The sequence below is a fragment of the Pezoporus flaviventris genome, unplaced genomic scaffold (assembly GCF_033815535.1).
Source record: "Pezoporus flaviventris isolate CSIRO_AGI_PZ_B2104156 unplaced genomic scaffold, CSIRO_AGI_Pfla_v1 ptg000037l, whole genome shotgun sequence".
Taxonomy (NCBI): Eukaryota; Metazoa; Chordata; class Aves; order Psittaciformes; family Psittacidae; genus Pezoporus; species Pezoporus flaviventris.
In genome coordinates, this window is record NW_026892585.1 from 5,308,636 (window position 1) to 5,330,659 (window position 22,024).

Here is a 22,024-nt window from a genome sequence, read left to right on the forward strand (position 1 = left end):
CTTTAAACTCATCCAGTCCAACTGTTCCCAGCACTGCCAAGGCCACCACTAACCCATGGCACTGAGGCCTCGTCTCCACGCTGTGTGAACACTTGCAGGGACGGTGACTGCAGCCCTGCCCTGGGCAGCCTGTTCCAATGCCTGAGCACCCTCTGGGGAAGGAATTGTTCCTCAGCTCCATCTAAACCTGCCCTGGTGCAGCTTGAGGCCGTTTCCTCTTGTCCTGTCCCTTGTTCCTTGGGAGCAGAGACCGACCCCACCTCACTACAACTTCCTGCCAGGCAGTTGTAGGGAGTGAATGTAGATGTAGAGAGCAGATGTGGTTGATACAAGCATTTAACACTGATGGAGGATTGATGTAATAGGTGACTATTTTCAGTTCTGCAGTAAGGAAAATACTTGATTCGCTAAAATGGCTAGTCTATTTCTTGTATCTGTAAAGTCAGTTGATGTGTAATTATAAACCAGAATCCAAACACTGAGAAAAAGACAAGCAATTCCATTGTCTTTGGAGCTTATTGAAATCAGAAAGGAAGGATGCAAAGCAAAAGACACTAAAATTTCTGTGTGAGGCTCTGTAAATCAAATAGCAATCCAGGATGTATAGCTGTTTCTTATCCTATTGGCTTTTTCCCCTAGTGATCTAAAATATTTGCTACAGATTATCTGGATCTAACTGTAATGGAGCAAGCTCCTTCTAAACTCGCTCTAAAGTACAGAGGCCAAACTTAAAGCAAATTTATTTGTTGCATTTTTTTTGCAGTCTTCTAAAATACTTGGTTTTAGTATTTCAGTATTTAAAATAATTGTTTAAAGATTCTGAACACAATTTTCAGGTAAAAGAAGAACTTCCCTGTTCTATTTCTTGCTTTGCAGTATTTGCATATAAAATTTCTTGCCAAAATTAGACTTCTCTGAAAAAGGTACATCTTGTCAGTTCTTGGGTGTCTTGGCATACTCTTCCTGCCTTTTGGATTGTACTGAACTGGTACCCAATCTCATCCTTTAATTTTTAATGATTACAAAATGCTAAAATTAAGGTCTGAGCTCTAATATGAGCTTGAAATAGCAGCAAGGCTTTATGAGTAATGAGGACTTGTTAGTGTTCATAGCTGTCATGCAGAACTTGGCAAGTTTCCCTCTGATGTGCTGAGGTTATTTTAATACATCTCTCTATGAAGTAGTAGCAGTTTGCTGTGGCTTTTGACTTACGGAATTGGCACAAACCTGGTAGTCTCAGTTCCTGATTGCTGGATCTGATGACAGTTTTGGCATAAGTAGGTGAGGTGCGTGAGTATTTTGTTGAGGTTTTGATCCAGTTCTCGCTCTTCACCTGCCCTTCTGGTTCTGGAACAAGGTGGTTTGGCATCACCCAGCAATGGTTCTGTTAGGACTCCAGATGACGTTGTGGCCTAATAATTAATTCAGCTACATTTAATGTGTTGTTACTCCATGGTAAGATTAAGATGAGTTACTGAGTGGGCATAAAGAATGTGATATAAATACTTTCTTCCTGAAAGATCTGCATCCCCATTTATGTTCATGTCACCTGGGTTGTTTTAGAAAGCTGTTTAATTTCACTAATGCTACATTCAAGTCTGCTTTTACATTTTACTCTGGGGACTGCTACAACTTTTTTGCCACCCTTACTATAGGAAGGAAAAGCTAAAGCCTTCTGCAACTGTTCCTTCAGTCCACTGCATGGCTATGGTCAGTACAGGACCCATTCCCTCAGTGGCATCTAGCATTCCTCTTTCCTGAAGCCAAAATGCCCCTATGTCCTTTATCTTCATTTTTGTTGTGGGTATTTTGCTGTAGGCATGTCTGTGTGAAAATAAGCACAAATTCTGAGCTCGGTGTCCTCAATTTATAAACATATGTATTTCAACAGAAAAAATAAAGCTCTTGTTAGAAGAACTCTGGCGGTGCATTGACAGTGCAACAGGAAAAAGAAGGATGCAGGAAAATGGCCCTGTCTTGGGTGAGATGGCATGCAAAGTCTTGAAACCTTCTTGAAGTTGTCTCATTTTCTGACCAAAAATTGATACATTCTTTCAGCTTCTATTCAGGATAAGGTATGGCCTGAAAAAAGGAGGCTAACTGGTACAGAAGGTGGGTTCCAGTAAATGAATTTATCAATACGCAAGTGCCTTAATGTAGTCTTACTGGGTTATCATCAGGCTGGGTGGTGTCTGCGTAACACTTTTTGACAGGCTTAAATACTTGGTGTTTGCCTGATCAAGTGTGATTAGAATATTGGGAAGTAATTGCAAATATGACTTTGAACAGCCAAGTAAAGTGGAATGTTCTGTTGTGATCTGCTTTTGCAATTGAGAAATCAGATTCTTTTACTGTCACCTGCTTTGACTGTTTCTAAGCAGTCAAAACTCACCTCTCATGTTTATTCCTTAATTAATATGTCACTATCAACTCTGCAGTATATAATGGGAGTTATGGGCTGCAAGTACTCTTTCCAGTATGAAACACAAGGTAACATAGTTGGATTGGAAAATGTAAGAAGCTGTTACAGCCATTTTCTTAATTCAAATCTGCCTGAATAGTAATAAATGACAATGCATTAGTTTTCATATTTGTGATACAGAGAAATAAAATGTATTATTTGGTGATAGCTTTCATTTTGTAACAGTGTAATAATAAAACAATAATGTGAGTAGTTATCCATATGCATGTTCACAGCAAATGTGAAATGCTTTAACTTCACATAATGGTGTCATTTTCCTTCTTATATGGTTATGATGCTTTCATTTTTCTTTTATTTTCTCTACCACTTTGTTTTTCTGTAATTCAGGCTGTAGAGATACTGTCTGGGATAAGTATCTTGCCTTAGTAAGAGCTTTGAGGGTGAACTGTTATCCTGTCTCCCCACCCTGTTAAGTCTACTAGTACAGATCCCGATGAATCTAGTTCAGACTGTGTTGCAGTGGAATCTTTCTTCTAGAATAGCTGTAAAACTGGTATAGTTGACATTATCTTGCTTTGTCTTAGTGGTTCAAACTCCTTTGTGCATAGATGTGTTGTGGGGTTTGTAAGAGTACAGCTTTAAGTCACATCATTAAAGACAAAATCTTGTATGATTAGACTCAGTATTGAAATTTAAAGAACAAACACTTCAAAAGCCTATGCCTGTTGCATCATAAAACTAGGAATATAGCTAAGAATTCCCTAACTGTGTTTGTGGCAGGGTGTAATTGTAACTGGCCTGCAAGCTGGCTCGAAGCTGCAGGTTACTTTAAGCTGAGAATTGCAGCCTGAGCAGGGAATGTCACTGAATGCTTGTCCTGCTTTTCCTGAACATCAGTTACTGGGCTAAAACGGAAATAAACCATTGAGCAGTATGGCCCTTCAGTCCTGTCCAGTATGGTTCTTCCTGATAAGAAAAATTGAGAAGAATCATCTTAATGATCCAAGTCAGAAGTTAGTTTAGGAGGGAGCTCTTTGCACATACATACAGCTTTCTCATGAAGAAAGAACTGGTTGTGGATAACAGCATCTGAATTCTGTAGGGAAAGTATTTCTGAAAGTGACATTAAGTGCTTCTTATTACTGATCTATGGGAACATCACTTGAAAAGATGCTAATGCATTCTTATTACTATCATGTATTATCTCTATAGAGAAAAGTGGGAGGGGAAAAAATTCTTAACAATCTTCTTGTGTCTTAGAAACTGTGCAAATCCACCAAAAGATCAGGAAATGCGATGGGAAAATGCTGTCTTGGTGTTCTTCACTGGAAAGTCCTGGCAAGCAAACTCCTGTAACAGCCATGAACCTTCAAGTGAGTACTGAGCCTTTTGGAGGTGACTGCATTGAGAACAGGACTACTGAAGAATGTCTGCACAGTGGTGAGGGTAAAACTGAAGATGTGATGATACAGACAGATGGGGCACACAGCAGTTCAGACTTCTCTGATCAGGAGCAAAAGGGCCCAGGTGGAAATTTGATGGATATATTGGATTGGGTCAGGCCTCTCCCTGCTCTGCTTTCTCCAGTGCAGTTTTCACCACCACCACCAGAGGTGAGTTTCAGGATGTGTCTTACTTGGAACTAACTTGGTTGTGTAATTACTGCAAAAATGATTTGATATTCCTGGGCTTTTTTATTTTTTGAGTATCAGTATTAGTTACTCATGCACTGGAAGAGCCTCTGTATGAGTGTTTAGATCCATATGGATAGTTCTTACCTTCTAGCATACTGCATGTGGAAGGGGATAAACCATACTTTTCAGAAGTACATGTAAAACAAAGTCACACTTGTCTCAACTGCTGTCATTTCCAGTGTTGCAGACTTACAGTCCCAACTCCTGTTGGGTGTAAGTGTGGTTTCCATGGCAAAATTCCATAGCTTGAAAGTCAAGGGGAACCTGTTCAACTGTTGTTTTCCAGTAATCTTAGAATGCAAGTAGGTAGGTAAAGATGTCTCTGACTTTTTGGAGTGGTACTGCCCATTTGATATGAAGAATGGTGATGGAGAAGGATGTAGTTCTGTTGATCAGCTTTAATCTCTCAAAATCACTGCATGGCAGGGCCACCAGTGTATTTGTTTAGAAAAGCAGATCTTAAAGCTGGTAGCAGGCTTTGGAATATTAACTTTGTTTTTTTTATTAAAGGATGCATTGTTTGGAGAAGACACAGGTTCCAGTGATGACGAAGTTGATTGCAGTGCTTCTGCAGCGGAGGATATTTTACAAGAAGATCGAGTTCATCCTCAGAGTTGTAATGCATTGAGCTTCAATGAGGAGTGTAACAGTCAGAGCAAATCATGTGAGCATGGTCCTGATGCAGAAGTCTCCCAAAACCTGAGTTGGAATGAAAATAATGTTCATATCAGTCCAAAGATGTCAAGCAGAGAGGAGGGGGATGCTGAAACAAAGCAAGCTGAAGGTGCTACTTTAATTACAAACATGAAAACTAACGATGATTGTTTGGAGGAGAAATCTGAGAACATGGAAGCTGAAAAGAGAGAACTAACTGAAGTAACAGCACATGAACTGGAAGCCATCAGAGAACAGAAAGGAGATAGTGAGGACATGCACTGTGAAGAGCAAGGTTCTTCAGCTGGTTTTATGTTACAGAGTTTCAAGCCTCAGAATAAGATGGAAAAATGTAGTGAGGTAAAGCAAACAGAGGAGAATGTAACCTTAATCAGAGCTGTTGTTGACGAGGGTGCATGTGAAGAGCCTGGTGAATTAATGAAAGGAGAAAGAGATGGATTATCAGGAGAGATAGGAGCTCCCAGGGTAGTATGTGTTCCCCAAAATGTGCCTCACGTGCCATCTGAGGAGTGCATTGTGCTTCAAAGAGAAGATTCTGAGGAGAAATCTGATGTGTTGATACAGAATGAAGTGGTGGAAAATGAATCAAAAAATGTAATCAAAGTAACTAATATGGCAAGTGATGTAGGGGAAAATACAGAAGAAGTGAAAAATGGAGCAGAAGTACCAGCTGCAATACAGATGAAAGGACCCTGTGCAGAGGCAAATAGTGAGACAGAGCTCTCTGAAAATGTAGTGTTTGATTCCAGTAGTTCAAAATCCTTCTGTGCAGCAGAGTGTCCTAAAGACCTGATGATACAGCGTGATGGGGAGGGAATAATTATAGAGACTGAGGCAGATACTGGAGCTGATGAGATCTCTGTACACTTTGAGTGCTCTGAAATAAAACACGACAGTGAAGAGATACTGGAAAGACAGTGTGTGCAAGCAGTAAAAGATGAAGCAGACAGAGAATGTGATCCAGAGACTCTTAAAGTCTCCGGATGTTGCTTACCTGTATCTCCTGTTGAAGGAATTGGAAACGTATTGTCTATGGATGACACGGACAAACATGTAGGTATGGAGGGGACTGCTTTGTCAGCCTTTCCAAAAGATGAGCAGCTCAAAACTGAAGACAGGAATAGAACCAGACCTGAGACTACTGCACTAGCCATGGAATCTAACAGAGAAAGCATTCCAGAAACAGCTGAATCATCAGAGCTACTCCACAGAGCAGAAAATGGGAAATCAGTGCATATGAAGGAGGGGGGATATTTAAAAGGCAAACCACACCAGGAAGATGATGGTAGGAATTTATCAGAAGGGAAGTCAGAGTTGGGAAGTACACTTGCACTGTCAAGCACAGCATGTGTTACTGGGGCTGAAAGCAGTGTAGCCAAGCATGAATCCTCTGTGTTAGATTTTCCAGAAATACAAGGTGAAATAAACCAACCTGAAAACCTGTGTAGTGCATTAGAACACGGGTTGTCCAAAACACAAAACTCTGGAGTGTTTGAATCTCAAGACACTGAAGTCAAAGTTAGTCCAGAAGATTTTGGAGAGGGAAGCGGTGAGCTGTTAGAAAGAGTGGATACCACTGAATCTGTTTTAGCAAAAAGTAATCTTCCTTCTGAGGCACAGTTTGCAAAACCTCTGAATCGGTTCTTGGGAACTGAAAATATTAAATGTGATGAGATCAAAGGGGAAATAAACAAACAAAGCAAGGAGCTGGTGTCTTCCAGTTCATTTAACCGGGAAGGGAATGTTGTGAAGACAAATAATGTTTCACAGATAATCTGCCAGCCTGCTTCAGAAATGGACTTTAATAGTGGCTTGGCTTTGTCTGCTGAGATGGGCTGTATAAATGCTGAAGAAACAGATGCTCCTGTGCAAGTGGGAGCTGGCTTGGGATCCACAGTGCCTCTTGATCTCAGTTTCAATCTTCAGCAAGTTGAGAGTTTTGTTGAAACTAATGTGACAGAAATGGCTGCTGCTTCTTCCCATACATGGGAAAACAGAGGAGAGAAAAATCATGTTATGGACAGTGCGTGTAAGTGTTCTTCAGAGAGCTTGGAAGAGAGTGCAGAGATCCTATCTGCTGAAAAAGACATCATGTGCAAAGAACTGGGCTGCCTTGAGAGGGTATACATACACCAAAATGAAATGAAAATACCAGATGAGAAGGAACAGACAGTAGATAAAGAACCTCCTGCCCCTGTTAAATTGCAGCTCCTGCGCACAGACTCTTCTGATAAGACTACTTTTCCTCCTCAGAAGTTTGAATGTCAAGAATCAGGATGCAGGACTTCTACACTGGAGGTTACAACAGATCCTTCTAGAGCTGGTTCAGTAACAGCGCGAGGGGAAAGCAAAGAACTGAATGGTTTTGAGGCATGTGGGGAAAATGCCATAAAAATGTCTAAACCTGATTTTGATGGGCCAGAACAGAGCAATGAATCTGAAGGGAAAGACTGTTCTGTACAGAAACACAGAGATGTGAAATGTTCTGAATGTGTTCCCATGGTCAGAGAGGAACCCAGAGCTTCCAGGAGGCTTGCAGAGTGTGCTCTGGAAACCAGTGATGAGACTGTTGACACCGACTGCCAAGGATCTGAACTTCATTCAGCAATGCACCCAGGAAGCCCTGTGACAGTTGGAGAGCTAACAGCAGACACTGTGGTGGATATGGATACACACTGTGAAACAAACAGCTCTCCAGATACCTCAAATGAGTTGTCAATTGTGGCTGGGGAGGGTAATCCTAAAGACTTAGCCTTCTGGACAAAAGAGTCTGTATTGGTAACCTTTGACAGTGCTGAGGGTGCCAGTGAATGTGTGGTAGACTCTAACAGAGCTGAATGCATCAGTGACAGTGAGGGAGGCCTGTTAAAAACTGGGACATCGAAAGAAAGCCCTCTGATGCCAAATGCTTCACAAAATGGATTACCAGTATCCCAGGCGTTAAGCAGATTCTCAGAAATGGTAAAAACCAGTGGATTAAATACAAGAATGTTAGCACTTGGCAATTTCTTGGAAGAAAATGATGCTGAAAAATGTCAGCCAAAGGTAGAGCAAAATCTACTACACAGTGTTGATATGGGGGTCTCAGTGTCTGAAGAATATAATCGTAGTCAGACTTCCAGTTCTTGCAGCACAGGAGAAAACAACACTGATGTTATCCTAAATGGTAGCAGTAGAAGAAATACATTTGTCAAGTCTCTTCCAGATCCAGCCTTGTGTGATGTAGAGTGCAATTGTCACAAAGTTAGGCAGCCTTCTGAGCCACAAAACCCGGTATTTGAGAAGCCATGTATGCTAAAGTCAGAATCTTGTGTGGGTGATGCTCTCAAAAAGAGAAACAGGTTGAAGTGTAAAGAGCAAGAACCATCTGAAGTCTTGACTGCTTCAACCAAGGCAGCTGCCCAAGCCATGTGTGCCAAGGTATCAAAGAGGCTGTCTCAAGGTAAAAGGAAAACAAAGACTCTCAAAGTCACTCAGGCAGTTCTTGCAAATGCTGATACTTCTGTGCCAAAAAAATGCTCACCCGAGACTATAAATAAAATTAGGCAAGAGATAGGTCCTCCTCTGCCCCCCTTGCTCCTGCCTTTGATGGATACTCCTCCAAAAGCCACTTGTACTGTGTCCCCAGCAATGTCTTCTACTGGTCGATCCTCTTTGCTTTCCCCTCTTGATGACCTGATATCGCCGTTGCGTGAAACTCCCATTCCTCCTCTCATGTCTCCGTTAACAGATACGCCACCAGTAAAATCTGCTCTTTTGTTTTCTCCTCCCTCACCCTCAGAAATGGCATTAGGCAGAAGGATTCGCTCCTCACCCCTGAAATTCTGTACTTCCATTCCAAAGCATGCGCTTCCAGTCCCAGGAAGGTTTCCTCTGTTGGCAGCTGATGGTGCTGCTCCAGCTCCCCCTCAGGAGAACTCAGTGAAAATACTGGACACCATGTACCCAGAGCTGTCTGCAAGGGCAAGGACACTAAACATCCTCAAAGGCAACATACACCTTAACCGATGTGCTTTTTCAGACAGCCAAAGTTTGCCGGGACCTGTGGCTCAAATTGGTGGGTTCAAAGCAATTGCATCTACATCAACTGCTTTTGTTAAAACTGGGGGCAATTTGAAGTTCAACAGTAGCAAAGACCAAGAGAAAGATGGGCAAAATCAGCAGCTGTTCTCAAGCTCATCAAATCATCTTGGAAAACGGACCCTATTGCCATTATCTATGCCAAGAAGCGCGAAGAGACTGAGGCTGGACAGTGAACCACCAAAGCTGGAGCCCGATGATATTGCTGCTATAGGAAACACTAAAGATACAACCTCTGGAACGCAGGAGGCTTTCCATGAGAAAAACTCTGAAACCAGTGACTCGGTGCATGGTTCCAGCTCAGAAGCATCACTACCACTAAAGAAAGCTGTTGATACTGACTGTCAGAAAGTTTCTTTGGCATTGAAGAGAATTGCCGAGTCCTGTTTTGACTTGTTACCAGTTATTAAAGGTCATGTGTATGTTGGCAATATCTCAAAGATTCCAGTAATGAGAGATGAAGAGAAAGAAATCGTCTATGAATTTGGTGTAAAAAACAAGGTAAGTAGCATGGTTCTTGTGTTTTAATAATGATTTCTGTGCAGATGAAAAGGTTATAAGCATGTAATACTTGAATTCTCAATTTTCAGGCAATCTGCAGGGGCAAAGTGTAGTCTTGAAAGGTTACCAGACATCTAAACTCGTAAAACTTAAGAAAACATACAACCTCACAAGAAATTACCGTTCAGAGGTGTCCAAGGTGCAAAACTGCATTTGTAAATGCATTTGCTCTTCTGATGCATGCATGAACCACTTTGGTTTTGCAGCATTTTTTGTAGTGGATAGCATTAACAATTGTAAAAGGAGTTCCTCTAGAAGTGTGAGCTTCAATTACCTATATACTGCAGTATATATACAATAGTGGCACGCTTTCATTCCATCTTTATTATTCTACGTCACATTGCTCAAATGAATTTCAGTGGAAAAACCTTTCATTGGTTTGTGTCTCAGAACTTGCTTAGCATCAGTGTTTAAAAAAATTCACTTTAAATGCCATCTTTCTCATAGGTAATTTGTGCTCTGCACCAGAGCAATTCACCAAGTGATGCTTGGCAGCGTTCTGCCCTGTTTCAATTCTTGAATGTAATTAAGTTCTCCACAGAAGCTGCTACCAACTTCTCAGGTCATCTTTGTTAGGAGTTGCCCAATCTGGTAACTTCATAGAAGCAAGGCTGCAACAGCTTTATGTTTCCAGGTCCAGCCTGTAGCAAGGCTGAGTACGTATTCCTAATAGGCACACGTGGACACTATATGTGCCTAATGTTGTTCCCTTCTCTGGTTGATCAGGATTGAAAACCTGTTAGTGGAAAATACATACATATACACATATATATATATATGTATATATATGTACACACATACACACATACAGACAGTATGGATCCCTCCAGTAGCTAACAGTTAGACACTCGGTATACCCGGTAGGTGACTTCTGTTCTCCCCTCTTATCTCATGATCTGACAGACTTACAGACCCAGAAGTACACACACATCCCTTCAGTAGCTGGTCCAGACATACAGTCTTGCCTGCATCTGACCCTCAGACCCCTGGTCTTTCAGGTAGCTGGCTTGGACCTTCTGGTTCCTCAGGAAGCCAACGCTCAGACTGCCTGGTGTCTGCAGCTACCCACTGCAAACCTGTGGCCTCTCCAGCACCTGGCCCCTGAGCCTCTCGTTCTGCTCCCCAGTTCTAGCTGCCCCACTAAAAGTCCTATAGTAAGTCTTGCACAATCCCAGTATTCTCCTTCCTTACATCTTGCACTGAGTTCCACAACAATAACACCCCTTCTCCACCTCCTGCAGTGTGTAAGGGATGTGTAAGGGATCTGGGGAGAGACTCTGCTGTTGATTAAATACTAAGTCTCACATCTGGACAATGTTCTCTGGGAGTAGCCAAGTCATGGTGCTTCATTAGGTTGTTGGGGTTCCTCTACCTCTCATTATTCCTCTCCTCACTTTTTGTTTAAGGAAGATAGCTTTTAGTCACATAACTAAACAATTTAAACAGTAGTAGTCTCATTCTGCATCTGTTTAAGGCATGTTTATTCTGGGAAGTTGCTCCTCACTCTTTTTTCTTCTGCTGGTCACATCTGATGTACTTTTCTGCTTTCTTATATGTGTGCAAACAGTGTTCTTGCAAGTAAGATAGTACTTCTTTTTACTTGTCATACCACTGTAATGGTATCAAATATTCTCAAGTATATAACAGTCAAACAATCTTTTTTGTGCCTTACAGCAGTTAGCAGAGTCCTTGCTGCATGCTATTCTCAATAAACTCAAGGCTCAGAAGAATGCCACAAATTACAGTTTCAATCAGGCTCTGTGTCGAGTCTATACAGGAATTTGTCGACAGTTGGGAGACCTGGAAAGAGCTCGCCTTTTCTGCTATAGCCTGCTTAAAGAAGGTATAGTATGGCACAGTGCTCTTGTATCTTCCATATGCTGTGTGTGGATTCTTTGATAACGGCTGGTTTTATAGGGCACCAGTCTGGACAATGACAAGTGAGAAAGGTTTGTCTCACAGAGGGAAAAGGATGCTGGGGCACGAATTAGCAGGGCTCATTTGGAGAGCTTTAAACTAGATTCGAAGGGGGATGGGGTTGTAGCTGGGCTTGCCCCAGTGGGGCAGCGCTCCAGAATTAATGAAGACTGGGAGGCCTCCTACAATCCTAGGGTGAAATCGGTGTGCTCAGCTCGCTCCCTGAAATGCCTGTACACCAATGCGCGCAGCATGGGAAATAAGCAGGAGGAGTTGGAAACCTGTGTTAAGTCAGGAGATTATGATCTGGTGGCAATTACAGAGACGTGGTGGGACAGCTCACATGACTGGAATATAGTCATGGAAGGCTATGTCCTTTTCAGGAAAGACAGGCCAGCCAGGCGGGGTGGTGGGGTTGCTCTTTATGTGCGGGAGGAACTACAGTGCACCGAGTTCTGTCCAGGGACAGATGATGAGCGAGTTGAGAGTCTGTGGGTGAGAATTAAGGGGCAGGCTGGCAGGGGGGATACTGTTGTAGGTGTCTGTTACAGACCACCGGATCAGGGTGAGGAAGTTGACGAGGCCTTCTACAGGCAGCTGAGAGCGGCCTCACAGTCACAGGCCGTGGTCGTTGTGGGGGATTTTAACTTCCCTGATGTTTGCTGGAAGGACCACTCGGCAACCCAGCCACAGTCCAGGAGGTTCCTCCAGTGTATGGATGATAACTTCCTCCTGCAAATGGTGGATGAGCCGACCAGGAGAGGAGCGCTGCTGGATCTCATCCTCACTAACAAGGAGGATCTGGTTGAAGCAGTAAGGGTTGAGGGCTGCCTTGGTTGCAGCGACCACGAGATGGTGGAGTTCAGGATCTTGTGTGGCAGGACTAGTAGAATACCAAGTAGAATTGCAACCCTGGACTTTAGCAGGGCAAACTTTGGCCTTTTCAAGCAATTGCTAGGGGAAATCCCATGGGCAGGGCTGCTTGAAGGTAAAGGGGCCCAAGATAGTTGGTTGACATTCAAGGACTACTTTTTCCGTGCTCAAGATCGGAGCATCCCGACACGTAGGAAGTCAAGGAGGAGGGCCAAGAGACCTGCGTGGCTAAATAGGGAATTGCTGGGTATGCTCAAGTGGAAGAGGAGAGTTTACAGGTCATGGAAGGAGGGGCTGGCCACTTGGGAGGAATATAAGGCTGCTGCTAGAGGATGTAGGAAGGCAGCTAGGAGGACTAAGGCATCCTTAGAATTAAACCTGGCAAGAAGGGTCAAGGACAGCAAAAAGAGCTTTTTTAAATACATGGCAGACAAAACTAACACCAGAGGCAATGTAGGCCCACTGATGAACGGGATGGGTGCCCTGGTGACAGAAGATAAAGAGATGGCAGAGTTACTGAATGCCTTCTTTGTCTCTGTCTACTCTGCTGCGGGCAGTCCTGAAGAGCCCTGTACCCCTGAGACCTTAGATGAAGTCAGGTCGACGGAGCGGTTTGCCTTAGTCGACGAGGAATGGGTTAGAGACCAGTTGAGCAATCTGGACATCCATAAATCCATGGGTCCAGATGGGATGCACCCGCGGGTGCTGAGGGAACTGGCGGAAGTCATTGCTAGACCACTCTCCATCATCTTTACCAAGTCTTGGGAAACGGGAGAGGTGCCTGAGGACTGGAGGAAAGCAAATGTCACTCCAGTCTTCAAAAAGGGCAAGAAGGAGAACCCGGGTAACTATAGGCCGGTCAGCCTCACCTCCATCCCTGGGAAAGTGATGGAACACCTTATCCTTGGTACCATCTTAAGGCATATCAAGGATAAGAAGGTTATGAGGGGCAGTCAACATGGCTTCACCAGGGGGAAATCATGTTTGACCAATCTCTTAGCCTTTTATGAGGAAATAACACAGTGGATGGATGATGGCAGAGCGGTGGATGTGGTCTACCTTGACTTCAGCAAAGCATTTGACACAGTCTCCCACAGCATCCTCACGGCTAAAATGAGGAAGTGTGGACTGGATGATCAGGTAGTGAGGTGGACTGCGAACTGGCTGAAGGAGAGAAGCCAGAGAGTTGTAGTCTATGGGGCTGAGTCTAGTTGGAGGCCTGTGACTAGTGGAGTGCCTCAAGGGTCAGTACTGGGACCGGTATTATTTAATATATTCATCAATGATTTAGATGAGGGAATTGAGTGTACTATCAGCAAGTTTGCTGATGACACTAAGCTGGGAGGAGTGGCTGATACGCCAGAAGGCTGTGCTGCCATCCAGCGAGACCTGGATAGGCTGGAGAGTTGGGCAGGGAGTAACTTGATGAAATATAACAAGGGAAAGTGTAGAGTCCTGCATCTGGGCAGGAACAACTCCAGGTTCCAGTATAGGTTGGGGAATGACCTGTTAGAGAGCAGTGTAGGGGAGAGGGACCTGGGGGTCCTAGTGGACGACAGGATGACCATGAGCCAACACTGTGCCCTTGTGGCTAAGAAGGCCAATGGCATCCTGGGGTGTATTAGAAGGGCGGTGGTTAGTAGGTCGAGAGAGGTCCTCCTTCCCCTCTACTCTGCCCTGGTGAGACCACATCTGGAGTATTGTGTCCAGTTCTGGGCCCCTCAGTTCAAGAAGGACAGGGAGCTGCTGGAGAGAGTCCAGCGCAGGGCAACTAAGATGATTAAGGGAGTGGAGCATCTCCCTTATGAGGAAAGACTGAGGGAGCTGGGTCTCTATAGTTTGGAGAAGAGGAGACTGAGGGGTGACCTTATCAGTGTCTATAAATATATAAAGGGGGAGTGTCACGAGGACGGAGCCAGGCTCTACTCAGTGGCAAACAATGATAGGACAAGGGGTAATGGGTACAAACTGGAACACAAGAGGTTCCACTTAAACTTGAGAAGAAACTTCTTCTCAGTGAGGGTGACGGAACACTGGAACAGGCTGCCCAGGGAGGTTGTGGAGTCTCCTTCCCTGGAGACATTCAAAACCCGCCTGGACGCATTCCTGTGTAACATTATCTAGGTGTTCCTGCTCCAGCAGGGGGATTGGACTAGATGATCTTTCGAGGTCCCTTCCAATCTCTAACATACTGTGATACTGTGAATAAATTCCTGTAGCGGTGGTTCTATGGTTTTATTGTTGCTACCATAGAATGGGTTGGGTTGGAAGGAGCCTTAAAGCTCATCCAGTTTCATCTGTATTTTTTGAGTGTGAACAGCTGTAAACCCATCTCAAGGGTTGATTTGTTTTGTTTGATTTGATTCCAATGTATTCATTTTGGGGTTTTCTCTTTCATGTAGTTTCACATATTAATTCCCATTAGAACTACAGCAACACAAGTGTGAGCTATGTGCCAGCTACACAGTTGCCAAGTTGACTATAAACCAGCCAGTACTACCTCATTAAGACTTGCATCATCTCTTCTCTTGACTCCTTGTCCATCCTTTTTTTGATCTGTTCTCCTTTCAGGTTTTTTCCCCCTAAAAAAGAGTGAAATTACAAGGGGAGGATGGCTTAAGGGGAGGATTTTTTTTCTTGGGTATTCTTTCCTTATTTAATCTCAGACTGAGATGTACCAGTATGACTCCCCTTCCCTGAGCTGCAGTTGTTACATGCCTTCTGTGCCTCTCCTGGTTAACTTCCTAAAGGATGTAATAGCTTTTAATGCCTGAGTATAATAGGGTTTTGTTTTTAAATGCTAACAACTTACTTTGTTCTCTCTTTTTATTTCCCCTTAGACTTTCCAGACTCAGAGAAATTGATTTTATTTATCACAAATGTATGGTCTGACATATTCATCTTCCAAAGTGCAATTAGCAAAGCTATGCAATTAGTTCTCAGGCAGAGGGCAAGCGAGGAGATGCTGACCTGCTTGAGTGCTTATCTCAGCTGGGAACAGGTAACATCTGCTTTCACTGTCAGTATCTGTCTGCATTGGTTGTACTTTAATCCACTCAAGCAGCTTACTTCTGATGAAGGGTATGAAGGTACCCTATGAATCTGCCATGGAGTCTGTACAACTGCACAGCTGATGTTGCTTTCAGGGCTTTTCCTGTGGTTGTCTACACCCTACTAGAACACAATACTTGTTCTCGTTTTCCATATTAAATACTAATTTCTCTATTAAACATTAAAAGTAAAGACTGTTTTTAAACTTTGACCAGAGTGTTCTTGGTCTAGGGAATTCTGTCACTCTGAACTGTGGCTTTGATATTCCTTGAGGTGGTTTTCTTTGTTTTGTTGGAGGGTTTTTTTAGTATGTATCTGGCTTGTCTCTCTTTCCTTGTTCTCTGTGTAATAGGTAATTATTTATCACAGCTAATTTCACAATGAGCCTATCTCTTTTTACTTATGATCCTTCTGTAGAGAAAAGACTAAATACCCATTTATCACCAGACAAAATCACCCAACAAATTTTATAAGTAGTTGGCATGATCAGTACAAAACTGTAGTGATGGCGAAAGAAGGATGAGTAATGTCAAGGACCAAAGGACTTCTGAGATTTGGCTTCAAGTCTCTGAGCCTGTTGCCAAATAATGTAATTGGTCAGTTTTCATCAGGCACATATTGCCATCCTGGAAGGGGTGTTGCAAAGAGGAAAAATCGCAACACATTTGGTATCAGTAGAAGCAAATTTCTATCATGCAGAGGTGCTCTAGCCAGAGGTACTTTGTGTCTGGAGGAAGAGTTTATGTAACAGGCTTCTTTGCTTGAAGGCCAGGGCCCCAGTAGTTTTGAAAACCTCCTATTAATGCCAAGCTTGCTTTGTGGAAGTGCTGTAGTTCTGTAAGTATCGAGTGAACAAAATAATCTTGACTGATAGCTCATCTGTTCCCTATCATAACATGCTGCTCCACAACTGCCCTGGGTGTGGCAGTTAGGCTTACTGCTGTCAGCACAGCTTTTAGGTGGTGTACCCACTGGAAAAAGCATGATGATTTTGGGTTTTTTTTTTTAGATCTAAAACCAGCCCTGGATTTAATCTGGTACCACTGGAATTACAGCCCCTGTAAACCTCCTGACTTGGTGCAGGTTTACAGTGGGGCATGAACTTGTGTATGTTTCCTTTTTGATTAAATTACAGCTGCGGTGTAGCGTTAAGCTCTGCTATTCAGAGTTATGCTGTACTGTAGTCCGCGTTTAGCAAAGAATGTGTATTCTCTGTTCTATTAGGTTGCAGCTTTCGATCTCATGCCAATAAAGATGCACACAAGTATCTCTCAGTAGATGTTCCTGAAAAACCTAATTCGGTGTATTTGCACTCCCTGCCTTTATGAATCTCTATGAAATATGAAAGCAGCAATATCCGGGGAGAAGTTCCTCAGATGACATCATGCTATCTGTAGTATTTTTTTACTTAGGTGGAAATAAGGGACAAATTTCAAGTGGATTGTGATCGGCGATCTGTTATACACATAATTTCATGAAAAGGTTATTCTACTTAGGAAAGTAAAGCTCATGTGGAATGGGTATTCATTTCTTGGTCTAAGTATGCCATTTTAGTGACTTGCAGTGCTGCAGAACTTGCCAATGCTATGAGCTTTTGTACTGAGCATGTTTATGTGATAAACGTAAGACTTTTTCCTTACTAATTCAGATACTCAGAAGATGCTTGTTTTTAAATTTTCTTGCTTGTGTTATCTACTGAATTAGAACTGATTCACATGGCACGTTTTAGTAGTTATTACTACCTTAACTACTGAATATTGGTGCTTGGAAATTAGCTCTTAATGAACAATAAACAGTAACAAATCCCAGCATCAGCAAATCATTTTAAAACCCCAAAACATCCCCAAATTGAAGGAGGAGTGAAGAGAGTGGGTGTGTAGGGTTTTGGGGTTTTGTTGTCTGGGTTTTTATTCCCCTTAAACTCTCCTTTTAGAAAAAGCATCAAGAAAAATACCAGTTACTTGATTTTGGTTTATGCACTGGTTTTGTTTGTGTTAAGTCAAACCCAAAGTTGAATTTATGGTATAAAGATGCTGTGGACAGTTAGAATCAAATCTATGTAAAGAGTTTGGTTCTGGGTTGGTGACTTTTCATGCATTAAGATAATCACCTTCTAAAATTCCAGAGTTCCTCTTTAGATGCTGGGATTATGGTCTCAAACCTGCTTTTAGAAATGCAGTCATGTCCAAAAGTAGAATTTCAACCAAGTGAGCAATATGGAGAAGATCTGAGTGAAGATGCTTGGCAGTACATATTTGCTGTTGATCTACTTTGCTCTCACTTGAAGTGGGACTGGACACATGACAATGTTATAAGGTATTGTGGCAAGCAGCTCTTTCGGATGTTTTCCTGTGTAGGATTTTTGTGGTTGGCTTGGTGGTGGGCTTTTTTTTCCCCCCAAATTTGAGACATTGACTTAGCTTTTCACATAATATTGCATAGGTATTTAAAAATGAGCGTGGTTTAATCTGATGAAACCTAGACTCCTCTGTTTGTGTTCCTTGTTTTAAGATGGAACGAGTGATCAATGAGGAAATGGTACTGGTACAAGAAATTAACCCTGTTTGAACCATTTGAATATTAAGAATTGTTTCTAAAATAGCTACCAGTGGACGATTGGGAAAGATTCTGAGATGGATTTTTTGTCAACGAAATAAAACGATTGACTGTCTTCCTCTAAACTTAATGGTTGAATTCTCTTTCCCCCTCCCCCCCTCCCCCCCCAAGAAAATGAGGGTGGAACTTTGCATGTGTTACATGAAATGTAACCACAGCCTTTAGCATACTATCCTGATTTCAGTCTCATTTTAATTCTAAAATCCTTGTCATGCTTAGATTCAATGTCTTAAATATTCTTTGAATCCTGTAATGCAGTGCATGGACTGCCACCATACTTAACTTGGTTTGAAACACTTCATTTTTATACCAACACTGATATTTGATACCTACACTGATCTGACAGCCCCTTGTTTTCCATGTAAAGGTTCCACAACCCAGCAGAATCTCCAGAGATACGGCATTTGTTTAATTCTAGCATAATATAATCACTGAGTTTAAAATAAATGTAAATAGCTCAGAATCATCAAGTTTTTTATACACGTTCCATGCTTTCAAGTAGTAAAGAAGTTATTTTTACTGAGAGACTTTTAAAATTAATACAAATTCGCTTCAGTGAAAGGTATTGCAGTTTAACTAAAGCCATACAGAGTTGATTGTGTGGAGCTGGGCTGGTAATCGGTAACTAGGTCTATTAGCATCATTTTGAGGATCAGAAAAGCCTTCTCTCGGGTCCTTTCAGGTTTAAAAACAAGCATCAGATCCTACCTGTAACATGCGAACTGTGAATTTTCAGTCATACAGAAAGCTCACATAACATCTTAGCATAACGATTGAAAGTAACGCAACTTCAGATATATATATGAAGTCAATAGAGTAAGTTCTTGACTTGAGGTAGTGATCAGGTGTTGCAGGGAAATGAATACAAGATGAACAGGAATGCAATTCAGAACAGGAATGATTCCCTCAGAAAGTTAGCTTTGATTCTTTGGGTTTAAAACCTTTAAATAACTCATATTTGTGGATACTTGGAATATTTTGAATTCCCCAAGAATATGAATTAAAAATGCAACCGATGGTAAACAGAAGAACCGTTTGCATTCATTATTGTATGAATATAGGGATGCTGGGGAGGGACTCTTCATTAGGGACTGTAGTGATAGGACAAGGGGTAACGGGTTCAAACTTAAACAGGGGAAGTTTAGATTGGATATAAGGAGGAAATTCTTTCCTGTTAGGGTGGTGAGGCACTGGAATGGGTTGCCCAGGGAGGTTGTGAATGCTCCATCCCTGGCAGTGTTCAAGGCCAGGTTGGATGAGGCCTTGGGTGATATGATTTAGCGTGGCAAGGGGGTTGGAACTAGGTGATCTTAAGGTCCTTTCCAACCCAAACTGTTCTATGAATATTGTGCTGCCCCTTCATGCAGTGTCAGATTACCAGATTCACTTACCTTTCACAGCAAAGTGCTTTGGCCTTCTATGGATAAATGGATAAAGAAGAGAAAGGGGCCTGAAACCACTCAGTCCATTTCTGACAGTGTTACAGCACTGATCCTCAGGCTAATTGGTAAGTAATCTAAATTCTTGGTTGCGCATCTGCTTTGTGTAAGTATGTCTTTTGCAAGTGTCAGCCTGCCTCAAAAGTGACTTGAAGTATTTGGACTTTTTATTTTTATCTTGATTTTAATTTTTTTTTCACATTTTTCAACAATTTTCACCTTAAAAACAGTTTACAATCCCATGCAGATATTTTCTGTTTGTCAGCCTGTGCAAAGCAGGTACTTAAGTTTCTCTGATGTTACTTTCATTACAAAATAACAAATACCAATATGTTCTATGTTTTTAAAATGAAATTGTAACTACATATGCTTTATAGCAGAGTGCATAATATAAGGGTTTGTTTGCAACATAATATGTCTTCTTGCAATTGTAAGTTAGATTCATTTATTTGGGATCTAGATGGCATTCAGGTAAATAGATAAACTTTGGGCTGCAATAGGTGTTTGCTGTATATAGGCTATATAATATTGTTTGTCAAAGAGAAACTGCATTCCTTGAGTTTTACACTTACAAATTGTAAACCTGTAGGAGTTCAAGCTGATGGAAAATGCCTTGGGGTCTTTAGTCACAAAAGGAACAGGACAGCTGTTGTTCCCAAGACACCATGGTAACAGGAGTGAATAATTTTTGTCATTGAAATTTGAATTTTCTGTTGATACTTCAACAATCCATCAATCTAAAAATTAGGAGGTTGACTGAATATCAGGCACATAGTAACCTTTCTTTTTTCTTTCAGGTCGATTGGGCCAGATAGGTTTGAAGGAAGGATATCTTGCTGCAGTGAAGAATATTAGTTCTGTAATTGGACTGTTTGTACAGCAGGCAAAAGAGGAAGGTAATGTTTATTTAGCAGAGCTTCAGTGTAACATCTGCAGTGTGAAGCTTTGCCAGTGTAAACAAGGACACGCAGAGATTGAGACACGAATGCCAAAGCAGCTTGCTTGTGCAGTTGTATGTTAGTGCATAACAGGACAAACAGCTCTCAGTTTGAATCCCTTTCCCTTCTGAAGTTAATGAAACATGTATGCTCATAATGAAACATGTTGCCTTTTGTTTAACACCATGAGCAAATCTGACATAGTTTCAACCACCTTGGAATTACACTGCTTCATGTAACAGCATATAAACTGCCTCAGAGAACTTTAAAGAGTTATCAAATTTGTTACCTGAGCAGCTCATGCAGAAGCTTGCTCTTAGCAAGATTGTTGTGTTGAGAGAGGATAACAAGAGAGTCAGAATTCCTGAGTGAGACAAAGCAGGGCAATTAGGGCAGCAGAGATCTATATTGCTGAGTTATTCCAGAGGTTAAGCACATTTTGCAGTGAAGCAGTGGTTGATGTTAGGGAGTTGTTTTGAACCACTTGTATAGCTTTTCTTCCTTGCAGTCTCAGGTTCTTCCAAGTGGTAAATGTCTGTTTCACACTGTGTAAATCTGACTTTTATGAAAAGTTGATCACCCTTAACTAGAGTAAAATCACTAGATGTGAGCATCTGTTATGCCCTTTGAATACTGAAAACCTGCTGAATTCAGAAAACTGGAAATTGCTAGTATGAAATGAGGTGTTAAGGTATTTGTGTGCAGGTTGTCATCTTACTGCTTTCTGGATTTAAGCATCCCAATTGTTGATGTGTTTTAATTCCAGTTCTTGAACTCATCTATAGGTTCACGTTTCCCAGGAACATTAATTGCATATCAAAGTTTCTATAAACTTGATTTGTGTTAACTTTTTGCAGGTGTTCCCTGGGGTGTGCAGCTGGCAGCCATATATTCACTGTGTGACTTGGCTTCAAGCAACCCAGAAGGTATTGTTGAGGCCATCCACGCTTGGAGAGCAACAGTTCTTAACAACATCCCTTTTGCTGTCACGAGTAGCATAGCTAAAATCACTTCTCTGTGTAAAATGGAGCTAAACTAAAGTCTAGGGAAGCGGACTGAACTAAAGGAAGAAGTGCCTTATTTTACTAAGTAGTTGGTCCCAGTTAAAAACAATATGTGCTGTGGTCCTTTCTTACTATGATTGTTTTAACAGAATGTCTGATCACACAAAGCAAACTCAAGTATTTTATTTGGGTTTTCTGTTTGAGGGGTGTACAAAAAATAGGTAAAAACACTTGCTTTTCCTAATAACTGATCAGTAATCTGAGAACCAGTGTGTCTCCAGCTCCTGAGATACATCTGGTTTGATATCAATAACGATTACTAATAGTTTGCTATTTTACTTCCATCAGTTTGGAGCATGGGATGTTTGATGCAACAGAAGATTGAGCCTGGCTGAAAATCTGGCTCTGTCATTTTGTATTGTATTTATAAAGTAACTGATAGCAGAACTTTGCCCAGATTCTGCTTTGTTTTGCTTGAGTAGCCTCATAAGCTTAATTTAAAATACTTGTGTAAGAAAGATAGGAATTGACTTTTTGTGTAACAATCATGTATAGAGTAACAGAGATACTAAATCTCTGAACCTGTATATATGGTATTCTGATAATGTGTCTCACATTTGATATTGTTCCACTTGGGGAATTTTGTGTATGTAAATAGAAAGTTGGCTCAACAAAAGTTCACATTTCTAACGATCGCTTCACTACACCCTGTGGTTTTGTACCTTTCGTAATAAAAGAAGCAAACACCATTGTG

At 41.7% G+C, this 22,024-nt stretch overlaps 1 protein-coding gene across 4 annotated transcripts in view; it reads left to right on the forward strand.

The window, feature by feature from the left end:
* The window catches only part of ICE1 (interactor of little elongation complex ELL subunit 1), a 30,937-nt gene extending 8,918 nt beyond the window's left edge, over positions 1-22,019 (forward strand). For 2 of the 4 annotated variants that reach the window (XM_061464578.1, XM_061464580.1), the window contains 10 exons: positions 1,892-1,981; positions 2,059-2,112; positions 3,683-4,035; positions 4,627-9,372; positions 11,107-11,275; positions 15,063-15,223; positions 17,399-17,589; positions 19,290-19,396; positions 20,126-20,224; positions 21,124-22,019. In XM_061464578.1, coding sequence (XP_061320562.1) covers positions 1,892-1,981; positions 2,059-2,112; positions 3,683-4,035; positions 4,627-9,372; positions 11,107-11,275; positions 15,063-15,223; positions 17,399-17,589; positions 19,290-19,396; positions 20,126-20,224; positions 21,124-21,305 — 6,152 coding nt within the window. In that variant the 3' untranslated portion in view covers positions 21,306-22,019. Of the gene's footprint in view, positions 1-1,891; positions 1,982-2,058; positions 2,113-3,682; positions 4,036-4,626; positions 9,373-11,106; positions 11,276-15,062; positions 15,224-17,398; positions 17,590-19,289; positions 19,397-20,125; positions 20,225-21,123 lie in introns of those variants that run through there. The other 2 variants (XM_061464579.1, XM_061464581.1) reach the window with 2 other exon arrangements.
* The last annotated feature ends 5 nt before the right edge of the window (positions 22,020-22,024 follow it).